This window comes from Pelodiscus sinensis, unplaced genomic scaffold, assembly GCF_049634645.1.
Source record: "Pelodiscus sinensis isolate JC-2024 unplaced genomic scaffold, ASM4963464v1 ctg64, whole genome shotgun sequence".
NCBI lineage: Eukaryota > Metazoa > Chordata > Testudines > Trionychidae > Pelodiscus > Pelodiscus sinensis.
Genome location: NW_027466015.1, coordinates 471,345 through 484,896, shown reverse-complemented (window position 1 = coordinate 484,896; position 13,552 = coordinate 471,345). Strand labels below are relative to the sequence as shown.

The 13,552-nt window shown below is 48.3% G+C and overlaps 1 protein-coding gene across 2 annotated transcripts in view; it reads left to right on the top strand.

The window, feature by feature from the left end:
* Positions 1 to 12,544, top strand: part of AP1G1 (adaptor related protein complex 1 subunit gamma 1) — a 91,912-nt gene extending 79,368 nt beyond the window's left edge. For both annotated transcript variants that reach the window (XM_075918210.1, XM_075918211.1), the window contains 2 exons: positions 610 to 708; positions 8,492 to 12,544. In XM_075918210.1, the coding sequence (XP_075774325.1) occupies positions 610 to 708; positions 8,492 to 8,593 (201 nt within the window). In that variant the 3' untranslated portion in view covers positions 8,594 to 12,544. The remainder of the gene's footprint in view (positions 1 to 609; positions 709 to 8,491) is intronic.
* The last annotated feature ends 1,008 nt before the right edge of the window (positions 12,545 to 13,552 follow it).

Below are 13,552 nucleotides of genomic sequence, written 5' to 3'. Positions count from 1 at the left end.
CTCACCCCCCCCCCCCCCCCCGCAAACAACTTTGAGCCTGGCGTACCAGCACCTTTTTTCTTACCAAAAATGATCTATTATCAGCAGACAGAAGGGCCCTTTGACCAGCTCTGCCTCTAAAGCAGGCAGGAGTGAGATGCCTTCCTGTGTCCCGGAGACCATGCCCCTGTCTGGCGGAGTTGGGAGGTTCTGGGCATGCCTGAGCCGTGGCTCTGCGGGAGAGCAGGCTGCCCTGCGGCTGTGCACAGAGCTGGTTATGGATTAGGAAAGTGTCCAGACTGTGCCTGTCTCCCTGGGAAGCAGCGCGACTCAGCCTCGTGGCAGAATCATGGCTCTGCATGTGTGCTCAGAAGCAGCTCTTCCCTCAGGGCAGTGAGGCTCCACCAGCATTTCTGTCCCTCTGATTTCAGCCTGTGAGCATGCAGCAGAGACTAACCCCCTTGGGAGCTGCAGGCATGCGTGATCCCACCTCTGAAAGGAGAGAGGCCCCAGGCACCCCTGCAAGCAGGGTCTCAGGAGCGCCTTCACCATTGCTGTACAGCAGCAGCTGGTCTTCCCTCCCCATCCTGGCGAGTCATTTTTCTAAAAGGTCTTTCCCCTTTTCTTCAGACATTCCAACTGCAGCTCCTGTCTCCCAGCAGCAGCATCATCCCAGCATTTAATACGGGGACCATCACACAGGTCATCAAAGTTCTGAACCCACAGAAGGTGAGCAGTCCGCTGGCCTGGTTCTCCTGGCTTCTGGGGAGACTGGGATGTGTAGAGCTGCTTATTCTTAAGCAGCCATCTCTAGCAATTAGCCCAAGAGTGATGGCTGACGGTGTGACAGTGGGTATTGTTAGGGTTGCAGTATTGATGTAGCCAGGAGGCTCGAGAGACAAGCTATTACTTCACCCACCTTGTCAGTGCAGTGTAGTGTAGCGGTAGCCAGAAAAGGGCTGTGAGAAGACCTTTGTCTTGGGTCAAGCCAATGACCTATCTTAAGAACTACTGGGTCAGACCAATGGTCCAGCTAGCCTAGGATCCTGGCTTCCAACGCTGACCAGAGCCAGATGCTTCAGAGGGTGTGAACAAAATAGGGCAGTTACTGAGTGATACCTCCCCTGCTGTCCAGTTCTGGCAATCGGCAGTTTCCAGAACACGTGGCTGCATTCCTGGCCACCTTGGTTAATCGTCATTGATGGACCAGTCTTCTACAGACTTCTCTAATTTAACCCAGCTGTACTTTACCCGGCAACAAGTTCCAGAAGTTCACCGTGTGAAGTACTTCCTAATGTTCATTTTTAAACCTGCTATTAATTTCATGGGATAACCCCTGATGGTGGTGTTATATGAATTAATACATAACACTTCCTTTTTCACTTTCTCCATGCCGTTCATGATTTTACAGACTTCTATCATATCCCCTTGGTCGTTTTATTTTTAAGATGAACAGTTCTGTCTTTTACTCTCTCCTTAGATGGAAACTTCCATTCCCCTAATAATTTTTGTTGCCCTTCTTTACACTTTTTCTAATTCTCATAATCTTTTTGAGACCAAAGCTGCACGTGGTATTCAAGATGTGGGCATACCATGGATTTATATAGTGACATTGAGCTTTTCTGTCTTATATATCCTTTCCCAGTGGTTCCTAACATTCTGGCAGCTTGTTTAACTGCTGCTGCACGTTGCCTGGATATTTTCAGTGTCGTCTATGATTTAGACCCAATCATTTTGTATGTACAGTTGGGACTGTTTTCCAATGTGCATTAGTTTGCATTTATCTACATTGAATTTCACCTGTAGAGCCCTGCAAATCCATGGATATCTGCTTTATATCTGTGGATATTCACAAATCATTTTTGTAGAGGCAGATGTGGATGTGGATACCAATTTTGTATCAGCACAGGGCTCTTATTCATTTGCCTTTTTGCTGCCAATCACTCAGTTTAGCGAGCTCCCTTTTATAAAGTCTCACTTGGCTTTGGGCTTAATTATCTATTGGCCTTATATGCTGAGGAATGTCAAAGCAGCATGGCCCTCTCTACAGCCCTTCCCCTGCAGCAGTAACCTGCCTTTCACTGTGTTCCTAGCAGGGCAGAATGAGCACGCCAATGATTTGCTCTTTGTTCCCCAAACAGAGCAGCTCACTCAGCTGTCAGACACTTCCTGGAGCTTTTTAAGGGGAGAGGCGCATGCCTGCAGGGCAGCAGAGATCACAACACTGAGCACAGCCCTCAGAGCAGGACTTTTGAGATACAGGCAGTCCCCGAGTTACGCGGATCCGACTTATGTTGGATCCGCACTTACGAACGGGGCTTTCTCGCCCCGGAGCTCGCAGGCAGCGGGACCGCCCAGAGTGCAGCGGTCCCGCCACCTCAATCTCCGGGGTGAGAAAAGCTGCTCCGGATGCCCCATGTCTGTTGGGGACCGTCTCCAGCAGACCAGGGACACCTGGAGCAAAGCCGGGGAGGCGGAGGGGTCCCACGCCTCTGAGGGTTTGCTCTGGCAAAGCCTCAGAGGCGCTGCACCCTGCCGCCGCTGCGGCTTTGCTCCCCGTGTCCCTGGTCTTTGGGGGGGGGCACAGCTAGTGCGTCCCTCCCCTCCCCTCAGCAGATGAGGCTTTTGTTGTGGACCCTGGGGTAGAGCAGCTGGGGTGCTGCCGGGTTGGTCCTGCAGGGACCTACCTGGCAGCCCAGCTGTTCTGTCCCAGGCTCGAGATTCAGCCGCTGTTGAAACTGATCAGTGGCTGATTCCAGGAAGCTGGGGGCAGATCAATTCTGCCTCCGGCTTCCTGTAGTCAGCCCCTGGTCAGTTTCAGCAGCAGCGGCTGAATCTGGAGCCAGTTCCGACTTACATACAAATTCAGCTTAAGAACAAACCTATAGTCCCTATCTTGTACGTAACCCGGGGACTGCCTGTACTGGTGGAAGCCAGTTCTCTTGACAAAACAAACAACAGAGTCCACACTGGCTCTTTGTCTTTTCCCTTCTCTCTATTGTTGACAAAAATCTATTGCGGGGTGAATGTTTTTTTGTTACCAAAAGTGGGTGTTTTCCTCAATAAAAGTTCCATTGTAGTGTAAACACTCTCTCTGTTTTGTTGCCAAAAGGGAGTTTTTGGTGACAAAATGTGCCAGTGTAGATAAACTTTTAGATGTACATTGATAATTCACGTGATCGTTAATCTTGAGCAAAGTTAATTTTTCTCATGTGTTCATACCTCATGGAGTTTAATGGGTGTTATAAAGAGTGAAACTTGTTAAACATTTTGACTAAAAGTCCTTTCCTTTCAACTGCTGTGACTGTCTCCTGTGATGTCATAATTCCCTCAGTTTCACAATCATCACGGAGGCTTCCAGGGTAGAAGACCTGAATATCTAATGTGGAAAAGAAAAAGATACTTTCTTTACAAAAGTTGAGTCCACTTATGTCCATCATAAAGCAACAGAAACAGGGTCCAGACCAATGTTTTCCCTGTGCAGGATTCCTTCAAAATTAGCCTTTCTCCCCAGCTTGCAAGGATTCATCAATGCTTGTCCTACAGTCACAGTCGTGTTTGTATTAGCGAGTTAATGCTCAAGCTTGGGAGACTTTCGGATGCCAGGTGCCATTTGTAAAGCTGCCGATGACAAGTAAAATACACTGCTTTCTAATGATGGCAGTGCTCGTTCACAGGCATGCCTACGCTGCAAGGTAACCCTGCGGCACAAAAGGGAGCCCATCTGCTATGGAATCAGAGCTAGGGATGTTAAATTTTGATTAATCAGCTAATCCAGTAGTCAATGGATTTTTCCATTGACTACTCAATTAATCGATAAGGGAGGGGGCACTCACTGTCCCTGCTGCGCCTCTGCCTTTGAAATGTAGTAAGAGCTGCCCGCAGCAGAGGTGCCGGGTCCTGACTGCTACACCTTTGCCTTTACATTTCAAAGGCAGAGGCGCAGCTGTTGGGACCCAGTGCTTCTGCCTCCCTTCCCTGCCTGCCCCCCCACCCTTTACGCAGCAGAGACTGTGCTGGGGGGAGCCAGCTTTTAAGCCATCTCGGCTCCTGCTTCCACTGATCTAGAGGCAGCAAGGGAGGGAGAAATTGCGAATAGTTGACTATTCAACTACTCTATTACATCCCTAATCAGAGCACGACTCCCACAGTGCTAGCTTTAGAGTCCCATTTTGAAAGACCCCTGTAATCATTTTATAGGCAGTTGGATTGAGGCTGAGGCCGTGTCTTCACTTCCCAGAAGATCTGATGGTCGATCTTCTGGAGTTCGATTTAGAGGGTCTAGTAAAGACCTGCTAAATCTAACGCTGAGGGTGCTCCCCTTGATGCCAGAACTCTTACTCCTTTCAAGGAGTACAGGAAGTTGACAGGAGCGATTCTCCTATCAACTTCCCACTGCTTGACTTAAGGTACATCAACTCCAGTTCCGTTTTTTATGTATCCGGAATTACGTACCTTAAGCCATCCTTTGGCAGTAGTGTGAACCTGGCCTCAGATAGAAATAGGAGTCAGACTTGCTGAGAGTTTTATTTTTAAGATGAACAGTTCTGTCTTTTACTCTCTCCTTAGATGGAAACTTCCATTCCCCTAATAATTTTTGTTGCCCTTCTTTACACTTTTTCTAATTCTCATAATCTTTTTGAGACCAAAGCTGCACGTGGTATTCAAGATGTGGGCATAACAAGGAGAACGGGGTAAAAAACAGTCATGTCATGCAAGGGGTCTACTAGAGACCACCTCATCAGGAAGAGGAGGTTGATAAGGCTTTTTAAAATTAACAAAATCATCCAAAGCGCACCACTTGGTGGTGATGGAAGACTTCAACGACCTAAAGAGCCATTGAGACAATGACAAAGTGGGGCATAGATTATCCAACAGGTTCTAGGAATGTTTTGGAGATAATTTTTCTATTTCCGAAGATGGCGAAAGCTAGTAGGGGAGAGGCTATTCTAGATTTGAGTTTGACAAATAAGGAGTAATTGGTTGAGAATTTGAAAGAAGGCAGCCTACATGAAAGTGATAATGAAACAATAGAGTTCATGATTCTACAGAATGGTGATAGGAAAACCAGCACAATAAAGAAAATGGATTTCAAGAGGGCAAATTTTAGAAAACTCAGGACATTACTAGGTGAGATCCCATGGGAAGCAAGTCTAAGATGGAAAAACAGTTCAAGAATAGATAGTTTTTGAGAGAGACATTAAGGGCAGAAGAGCCAACTATCTCATTGCATAGGAAAGATAGGAGATCATCAGTGATTTGAAGCTCAAAAAGAGTCCTACAAAAAATGGAAACGAGCTTAAATTACAAAGGATGAATGTTAACAAGCAACACAAGTATGTAGGGGCAAAATTAGAAGAGCCGAGGTACAAAACAATCTTAAACTAGTTGGAGACAAAGGGTAACAAGAAAACATTCTACAAATACCTTAGTAGTAAGAGGAAGACCAAGGACAGGGTACGTTATGTGTATGTGGGGGGGAGAACAGCACAAGAAATGTGGACATGGCAGAAGTGCTTGTAATGCCACTTAGAACTGGGTTACCATTGAGTCCCCCTGACCCCCCTTCCCGTTCCCAGCCTGGGCTGTCTTTACACTGTCCTGCTGTGACAGGCTCAAGCTCCTTCCGGCACACACGTATGTGCAGGCAGGTGCACACAGCTGTACTTTCACACAGATGCTGAGATCAGCTCTGAATGGAAAGACTCAGCCAAGGAACTTCCCAGTTACTCAAGTACACACCCCCTTTCGGGGTGACCCCACTACTAAATGATCTTGTACTGCACAGAGAACTGTATGGAGAGTGTTCGCTCATGAAATTCACCCCCTCCCTCAATGTGGAGAGGAACCACACACAGCATTCTGCCCCACGCTAAGACCCACACGTTGCTTTTATATAAACCGGATTTGAAGCGGTTATAAGTGATCCCAAACAGATCAAAGCGGGTTACCTAGCAAATAAACAAAACCACAAACTGAACTTCGCAAACGAGGTAGCATATGAATTAGCAGATTCTCAGCCTGGATGATACAAGTTGACAGATGATTAAGGCAGAAGATGCCTTGGCTTTTCAACTAGGGTTTCCCAGGTTTTCATACGCGGGCTAGAAATCCCTCTAGCCTCAGCCCATCACTTCCAGTAGTTCAGTCTTTGTTCCTCATGGGTTTCCAGGTGTGCTGTTGTAAGGGAAGTGTGGTCCCGCTCCCTGATGTCATTGTCCCTAATTTATACCTTCCCACTGACTGGGGATGTGCGCAGCTAATCATCTATCCAATAAGCAAATGCTTATCAGGTAGTCGAGTAGCCACTCGACTAGTCGCTCCCCTTCCTTGCTGCCTCTATCAGAGAGGGGCGACAAGGGGGGGGAGCAGGAGCTGGAGCTGGCTTTAAACGTCTCTGCGGGGGACAAGGGAGGCAGAGGCACAGTGGGGAAACGGTGCAAGCAGGGCTTGCTTCAGTCTCTGCTGGCACCGGTTCTCGTTGCTGGTGCTTCTCTTTTGAAATGTACAGGAGTCCTCCAGGGGAGTGCAGCAGGGAGCGCGGGGTGAGCAGGGACTCAAGCAGACCCCTCTCGCCCCGTGTTCTTTGCGGTGCCTGAGGGGACAGGAGCTGGTGCTGGGGGGAGCTGGCTTAAAGGATTGTTCCCTCCAGCACCGTCTCTAGGATACCACCCGCCCCCCTGCTGCAGAGCTGAGCCCCCCGTGGACAGGGGCTGTTGCCACCAAGCAGCCCCTGTTTGCGGCACCCGGCACTGGCTGCGGGCTGGGGCTGCTCAGGCAGCAGCCCCTGTCTCTGGCCATACCTGGCTGGTGTAGTGGCTATGGTACATTTAAAATGCAGAGCAGCAGCGCGGGCGGAGCTACCTCTTCTTCGGCCCTGCACAGCAGCGCTTATCGACCAATTGTCTAGTCAGTGCTGTACAATAATCGCATTTGAACATCCTCAGGTCCGATATGGGTCTAACAGTTCCCATTGTATAGTGCTAGCTCGAAGAGGCTTCTGTTGTGCACTGCTCTGTGGTGGTTCTTGTGCATGTGTGCATTTCCCCAATCAGTCATTAACATTATTCGGCCTTTTTATTGTTGTACCCGGAAGGCTGCTTGTAGGTGCTTTTCAACCTCACATATTCAGTAGCATGTACGTAACCAAGCTCCATAATGTCACACGTGACAAGAGTACATGAACCCTACAAGATATTAATGTATAGATAGATTTGTTAAGAACATACCATGTCAAACCAAGCCTTGTGGCTAAGGGGAAACCAGCAGCCATGGATAGCTAGAGTTTTTAGTAAGGCTTTTGATAGTGTCACATGATCTTCTCATAAACGAGGGGAAATACAAGCAAGATGGAGCTACTGTAAGGTGGGTGCATAACTGGCTGGATAACCAGTCCCAGAGAACAGTTCTCAGTGGTTCAGTTATACTAGAATTACATGATGAGTGGGGTCCCACAGGGATCAGTTCTGGTCTGGGTCTGTCCACTGTCTTCATCAGTGAGTTATCATGGCGTAGGAGTACACTCCTTACGTTTGCAGATGTAACAGGGCCGGACGCACTGCTGTGGCATCTCTGGCGAGTTACTCCAGGAATTAGCTCTGTTCCTCAGCAGGGCAGCGTCTGGTGGCCAGTGTGTGTCTCTTCTCCGCTCTGCTATCTCCACTGTCTGGACCCCCATCACTCCTTAGTTTGTGGTGTCCTCTGTCTTCCCCCCTTCCGGGGGTATCAGTCACTCTCAGCCCTGGCACCTGCTTGAGCAGCTGACTGCAGCCCCAAGTCTAGCCCCTTGCCTCATGGACAAGCTGCATCCTGTATAGGCCACATGGTGTAGAGGCCAGGTGTGGTGCAAGGGGGAACCCAGCCCCACCCCGCTGCTCTAGGTCCCAACCCAGGGGACCCTCTGTCGGCAGTAATCCTTTCTCCTGTTCCCTGTCACTCTTTCACCTTCTTGGCCCTTGTATCCAGGCCACAGCCTGGGAGGTAACTGGTTGGAGTCTCTCTCCAGCTCCCCTGAGCCTGCCCAGCACTGCTCTCTCTAGGTGCTCCTTCTCCCTTCCTGGCCAGAGCAAGTGTGAGCTCCTCTCAGCCCTGTAGCCTTTTATAGGACCCAGCCTAGTTCTGATTGACCAACTGCTTCTCCTCTGAATGGCCAAGCTTGCCCAAGCCTCCTCCAGTCTGTCTGTAATGCTCTCCCTCCTGGAGCGGGCTACAGAACCACCACCGCAGAGTATACCATGCTGGGAGGGGTTGTAAGTGCTTTGGTTTTGAGGATTAGAAAGCTCTTGCCTGTGTTAGATCAGCATTGGCATTAAGTGAGTAACAGCCTACCAGATTCACTGCCACCACAGCCGATAGCCCCCGTAACACAAGGGTGTCTGACAGCAGGGGCTAGAGCTGGTGCCTCCTCCAGAGGTGACCAGTCAGGCTCTGCAGAGGGAGGTGGTTGCAGGAGGGATTGCGAGTCTCGGGTTTACCGAGGACCCTGATTTTGTTTTTTCCTCTCTACTTATAGCAACAGCTCCGTATGCGGATCAAGTTGACCTATAATCACAAGGGCTCAGCAATGCAGGATCTAGCAGAAGTCAACAACTTCCCCCCCCAGTCCTGGCAGTGAGCTCTGGCACCATTCTTACTCACCCCACCCAATCAAAGAAACTCTGGGAAGAAGGTTGTGATCCCTGGCAGTCCCCCACACTGCACCATGAAACTGGGGAACGATGGGACCTGCTGAGGAGCAGGAATCTTCCCGAAGTGATGCTGATTTTGAAGCATATCTGTTAAGACTAATTTCCTCCCCTCCACTGATGAGGCTTGCTGCTTGTGGAGGCTGCTCTGCACTCCCCCATGCATTCCCAGCCGGAAGCAACATTCCCTTCCTCCCAAGAAACCTGCAGCGTGTTTGGAAGAGAGGACTGGAATTGCTTGCAAGGAAACACTTTTTTCTCTCTCTCTCCCACTGTGCATTGAGTGAGCAGCTATCCCTCCTTTCTGCTGCCTTCTTTCTATGGGCTGGGTGAAGTAGTTTTGAGTTATTACTAGCTGGGTTACCATCTTCAGGCATTTTCATGTGGAGTTGGAGGAGACGCTTATCCAGAGACCATTAGAGAGCCCTGTCTTTTCTTTGGAGGGAGGGAGGGAGGTTCCCGCTTTGTGTGAGGAGGCTGTTGGCTCCTGGTGGCCTGTTCTGTGCATTGTTGTACACATGCGAACACCTTAGCTGTACGCTCCCCACGGCAGGTCAGAGACCGAGCGCAGGACGAGATGAGATGTGACCCATTGATTTGGTGCTGTATTTGAATGGTAAGCCCTGAGACTTTGGTTTCCTCCACTTTGCATCGTTGGTTGCAGCCATGAAGACTCTCAATGGCTCTTCTGTAGCTATCTCCCCAAAAAGCATCACAATGGACCAGAGACCTAGAGTGCCAACCCTCCCCCATGCTCAGAATTTCAAAACTCATATTGCCCCTTCCCTTGGCTGTTGGCTGTGGTAGGTCGGTAGAAAGGCAATGTTCCGCTCTATTGATCGTTTTTGGATAAAGGTTCCATTGCCTGCCGGGAGGCTTGGCACAGGCTACACTGCAAAGTCACTTTTCCCTGTTACCCCAGGCCCTTCCCCCTTCCATTTCCCACATCTGTCATAGACCCCTGGATTCCATCCGAGTTCATTCTTCTGACTGGGATGTTTGTTGTATCTGTAACATTGGCACTGAAATAAAGATCGTGCAGTTTGAAGAGACCTTTCCCACTTCGTACTTAATGGTGTAACGAAACCCGGTTGTTCCTTGCTCCCCTGTCAGTGAAGTCCTGTCAGTCCAGAGTGGCACCCACATTGATTCTCAAACTGAAAGTAACACAGCAAGATATTCGTTGTGTGGAGACCAATTTCTTGAGCAGCTGGGTCCGATGACCTGAGGTCTGGTGCTCTTCTGTGGTATGTCAGTGGTTTCCAGAGAAGAGCGATGTATTGCTGCATTGCACATTTGTTAATGTGTGGTGTCAGCCAGGTAGTGGCCCATGAGCCCTAGGGGAGAGGTGAAAAATGGAAGCCAAGGCCCTTAGCCACCCTCTCTCACTATGCGTGGTGTTGCACGCACTCTCCAGGATTGGGGAAGGGCAGGGGCACATCTTGGATTTTCTTCCTTTGAGCATATTGGCATGCTAAGTCGAGTCTCATCTCCAACCCTGATGCTTTCTTAAAGGAAACTGGTAACAAATCTGCTTTACTTCTCCCACAGAGCCATCAGTGGTGTCTCAGCCAGTCTAGACCTGTATCCTGCGCGTGGTCTCCTAGGGCTGACTGACACCAGCCCCTGGTCTTCACTGGAAATGTTTCCAGCTCTCAGTGTAACTGATATGGGTACAGGGTCAGATGTTTGTTAATTGTTGATGGGTGGTCAGAGCAGGTTGTGAGACTACAAGTGTGGGGGATGCTGGACAGTTAAGGAAAGCAGGGAGAGCCGCTCTGCCTTTGCCTTTAAAAAGTGGTTGCTAAAGATTGCTGTTCAAACTGATATTAAATAATACTGCAGCTTAGCACAGTGCTTTGTGTAGGATTGAGGGGTAAGTCCCTGCAGCAACACTAGTGGCCTCACACTCTGAGGCCAATGTGGAGGGAGCAGCGGAAGCCTTTTTGATTAGAGTAGAAGAGTAGCTCCAGCATTCTGCTGTTATTGGTATCGGGTTAAGGCTAAAACTTGCAAGGAAGACTAAGCTGTAGTCAAACAGTGTCCCCCTTGAGAACAGCACTGGTCCTGGTTCTGGCATTCACAAGAAGAGCAATGTCTTGGTGGTGAGGTGTCTGCTTCGGACAGAAGTATGAAGATACAGCACTATTTAACAGCTGTGAAAGGGTCTGCACTTAGAAGTGCAGAACATTACTTCCCCAGTCGCTTCAGCTATAAGTGAAGGTAATGATGTGCCTCCCTCTGATTCAGAAATGCTTTGGGATATCAAGCTAATGGAAAGTTTGTGCCTTAGTTTCTGTGAATTCTCCCATTCTCCTCAGTGGAGGCTGCACCTGCCACAGTCACTCGTTACTGTGAAGTTCCTTTTTCGTAGGAAGAGCAGTGATGCTGGAGCATTAGTGAGGACAGCTAATGCTGCAGAAGCAATGGTAATGCTGGCCTGTTGACGGCTGTACAGTTGGATGCTGAATACCTCATTGCTTCAGGTGCTGTTACATCATTTCTTCTGGAGCATCGTGGTGTGCCAGTAGGGTTCCAAGTAGAAGCTTGTAGGGATAACTTCCTCCTGTATATATGGCTTCTCTTCAGACTCATTCCATGGAAGACATGGTTGCATACATATGGAGCTCTCTGCATTTGATACACAGTTTTGGTGCAGTTGACCTGAGTCTTCTAAGTTCAGGAGAATGGAAACGGCAGAGTGAGTGGTGTGGATTGTGCACCTGTAGGCATTTGAGGCCATCCTTTGGCTGTGAGGTAATCTTCATGAAGAGATTAAGCATTTCTGCCATCTTTGGAGGTCTCTGCCTTTCTCTTGCTGGGGAAATGGTGCTAACACCATACCACAGCAAGGGAGAGTTTCACACACCTAGTGATCAATCCCTTTGTTTGCTACTTGACTTGGGCATGTCTCTTAATCCCCTTTTCTGTTTCCTTGTTTGTAACTTGGATGCCCACCTCTGTAAAGTGCTTTGAGCGCTGTTTACATTCACATTAATGGAATGGGACAGTTGTTCACGTTCGGTTGCTTGCACCTCTCATAACATGCATCCTGTTTTAATGTGGAGGGACAGTGCTAAAGGCAGGATGCAGACTGAAGGTTAACCTTCCAAACACACTGCATAGGGAGTTTGGGGCTTGGAGAAGATGGTGAATGTCTTTTCCCTATCCCTGAATGTATTAATGTCTTTGAGCCATGAGACAGCAGAAGGAATAGGAGCTGTATCAGGCTGAAAAGAGAGGAGATGGGGAGGAGTCAGTAAAGGTCCTTAAATTGGATTTTGTGCAGCTTGTTGGGGGAACAGCACATGGAATTAATATGAACAACTCTTTTTCAAGCAATAGCAGTGAGTAGCTGCTGCCTACGCAGGGCTTTGGATATTTAACTCAAGATGCTGAAGCAGCTGGGACAGGCAAATTTCATTCCTTTACCTAGGACTGGTTCTGGAGCAGCAAGGATGGCTTTTTAGACCTACTGATGTGCTTTCCATGTGTTTATTTTCTGCTTTGGGGGCTGAGAGGAAAGGAGCCATTGGTCGCTTCCCTCTGTGAACTCACTTGATTCCTGTAACCCCTTTTTTTCCTCAAGTTGTAAGTTACATTTTACATGGAACCCCATCCCATCTCCTGGACTGTAAAAAAATGAATGAATGAATGAATGAACTTACCCTTTTTGAGAGGGGAGGCTGATGATGTTCTAACTATTGCAGATTTTTGAGATGTGAAAAAAAATAATTAAATGCTAAGTCTTAGAGGTGAGTGAGGAGCAATACAGATGTAAACATTTACATGGGATGCATTAGAATTCTGCTGTGTGTATTGTCTTTCAGTTGAAACAAATTATGAAGTGACTAATAAAGTCAATACTCAGTGATTTAAAACTGTCTGCTTACTTTTTTCTAGCATGGGATATTAGCTACATGACCACCAGGCTAATCATTAGTGGACATGAGAAGGCCAGGTACCTGGAATAGCCTGAGTAGTGACCACTAGAAATGCCACAGAGTCCAACCAAATTTCCCTGTACACTCAGGCTTACTGATCTGTAATTGCCAGGATCACCTCTGGAACCTTTTCAGAAATTGGCATCACATTACTTATCTTCCAGTCATTGGGTACAGAAGCTGATTTAAATGATAGGTTATAGACGATAGTTAGTAATTCTGCAATTTCACATTTGAGTTCCTTCAGAACACTTGGGTGAATGCCATCTCGTCTTGGTGACTTGTTACTGTTTAATCAATTTTTTCCAAAACCCCATCTAATGACACCTCAATCTAGGACAGTTCCTTAATTTTGTCACCTTAAATGGCTCAGGTTTTGGAATCTCCCTCACATCCTCATTCATAGCCCTGAAGACCGATAGAAAGAATTCATTGTGTCTCCGCAATGGCCTTATCATCCTTGAGTGCCCCTTTGGCACTGTGATTACTGAGTGGCCCCAATGGTGGTTGAGCAGGCTTCCTGCTTCTGATGTACTTTGAAAAATTACTATTGGTTTTCAAGTCTTTGGCTGCTGTTCAAATTTATTTTTAGAACTTCCTAATTATATTTTTACACTCTATTAGCCAGAATTTATGCCAGGGGTCTTAAACTGATGGCCCACAGACAATCCCCAGCTGGAGCAGTTGTGCAGTCCGTCCCGGGAGTCCCAGCAGGCTGGGAAGGGCAACTGTCCCTATCCCCCAAGCTCTGCCCCTCCCACTGCTCCATCCTCTCCCTCCATGGCACCCATCCAAAGTTCCCTGTAAGCTGCTTGGTCTCACAGCTGTTTTCTGAACCCAGTTCAGACCTCATGTACAGGCAGGGAGCTAAGCTGATCGGTGAGGGGAGGAGCAACTTCGAACAGAGGTTCCTGCTTGAAACAGAGGAGCTCCCAGAGGAGGTAA